Genomic DNA, 1,598 nt, shown 5'->3' with positions numbered 1-1,598 from the left:
GCATTTTGTGGGGTGTGGTGCAGCGTTGCTCCTCGCGCGACACCCAGCCCGGGCAGTACGGGGGCACGGTGCACCCCGGGGTGCCCGAGCCCAGGGACGTAGCCCATGGTCTCCGAAATCTGCAGCGGGGGTGGCCGGGGCTGAGCCCGCTGCTTGGAAAGGCAATGGAGGGGGCGGGTGAGTGCCGGGTGCTGAGCTGCTGCCTTGCTCTTGCAGGTGGTATTTTGGGAAGATCACTCGCCGGGAGTCTGAGCGGCTGCTGCTCAACCCCGAAAACCCCCGAGGGACCTTCCTGGTCCGGGAGAGCGAGACCACAAAAGGTGAGTGGGGCCGGGGGGAGCCAGCCTGGGGGACCCCGGTTCCCCCAGCTTAGGCGCACGGGGAGGGAGAAGTAGAAGGAGTCATTCCTTGGAGACAGGAGCCAATATTTGGGGTCCCCACCAATGTCCCTCAGCACGGGCAGCCTCTTGGGGTCTCCCCTGCCGGTGCTGGTCCCCAGGGAGCAGGTGCTGACACACCCGTTAAATCGCCGGTGACGTCTCCATGCCGAGCGTGCCGTTACGCCACCGAGCCCGCAGGGACGCGGCCGCTTCTCTCCCACCACTGCCCGCCCAGCGGTCGCCCTTCAGAGAGGTGGTTCAGCTCGTGGCAGGGGGGGGGGGGGGGGGCAGGGGGGGAGCCGGGTGCCCCACCAGCTCCAGCCGGACCACCAGGCAGGATGCTCTGTTTTCCTGTTTTGTTTTTTTTTTTACCCCACCAAGTAGATGATGCATTTTTTTCCCGGTCCCTATATAGTGGCAGAATCTTGAACATGTGCTTCCTGGGCAACCAGGCAGAGGCAGTGATGAATCTTCAGGTCCTTCTTTCAAGTCTAGCAACTTTACACTTGTTTTGTGCCTCCCCAAAGTGTGAGTTTTGATCCTCATGGTTTGGCTGCTTGAGGATGCTCCTTCTTACCTGGAAACGTGGTTTAGCTTGGCTCCAAATGCACCTTTGGGAAAAGCACCTTGATGTTCCTCTCTGTTTTGATGCCTTGAACTCACTGCTATTTATTTTATTCCAGTGGAAATGTTTCACTCAAGCTGTGGCATAAATCTTCCCTTGTGTTGTTTGTGGCCCCAGCAGCACGGTGTTGCTCTCGAGTGGGCAGAGCAGAGACGGGCACCCAAAGCGATGCCCACGGTGGGATTTGTGGAGGGGGGAATCGGGCCCACCGGCCCCTTGGCTCCCCTCTGAGATGCCGAGATGTTGGGGTTGTGGGTCAGCAGCTCGCCCCAGCCTGCCTCCCGTCCGGTCCTTGCCCCTGCTTGAGGGGGGCTTTGCTGCTGGAGCCGGGATTGTCCCTGTGTCCCGGAGGGCTGCTCGCCCTCCTGCCCGCTGGGCCCCCCAAATGCAGCAGGGTCTCTTCCTCGGTGCCAGCCTGGGGGGCACGGACTGTCCCGGTGGTGCCAGCTCCTCTGAGCCGCGGTGGACCCTGCTCATCCCATCCAAGAGCAGCGTTGGTTACGGGGGAAGCGGCAACGGTGCTACACACCGCGTGTTGCCAGCAAGAAGGACCCGGCGGGTCTCGGGGGCTGGAGGGGGCATTAGCCCCTTTT

General features: G+C 61.9%; 1 protein-coding gene across 1 annotated transcript in view; it reads left to right on the top strand.

Annotated features, from left to right (window-relative positions):
* The window catches only part of SRC (SRC proto-oncogene, non-receptor tyrosine kinase), a gene marked incomplete at its 5' end in the record, with an annotated part of 4,851 nt that overhangs the window by 559 nt on the left and 2,694 nt on the right, over positions 1 to 1,598 (top strand). Inside the window, one exon of the mRNA XM_010289176.1 lies at positions 217 to 320. Coding sequence (XP_010287478.1) covers positions 217 to 320 — 104 coding nt within the window. The remainder of the gene's footprint in view (positions 1 to 216; positions 321 to 1,598) is intronic.

The sequence above is a fragment of the Phaethon lepturus genome, unplaced genomic scaffold (assembly GCF_000687285.1).
Source record: "Phaethon lepturus isolate BGI_N335 unplaced genomic scaffold, ASM68728v1 scaffold29296, whole genome shotgun sequence".
NCBI lineage: Eukaryota > Metazoa > Chordata > Aves > Phaethontiformes > Phaethontidae > Phaethon > Phaethon lepturus.
Note: the sequence above shows the minus strand (reverse complement) of the source record. Positions and strands in the feature narration are given on the sequence as shown.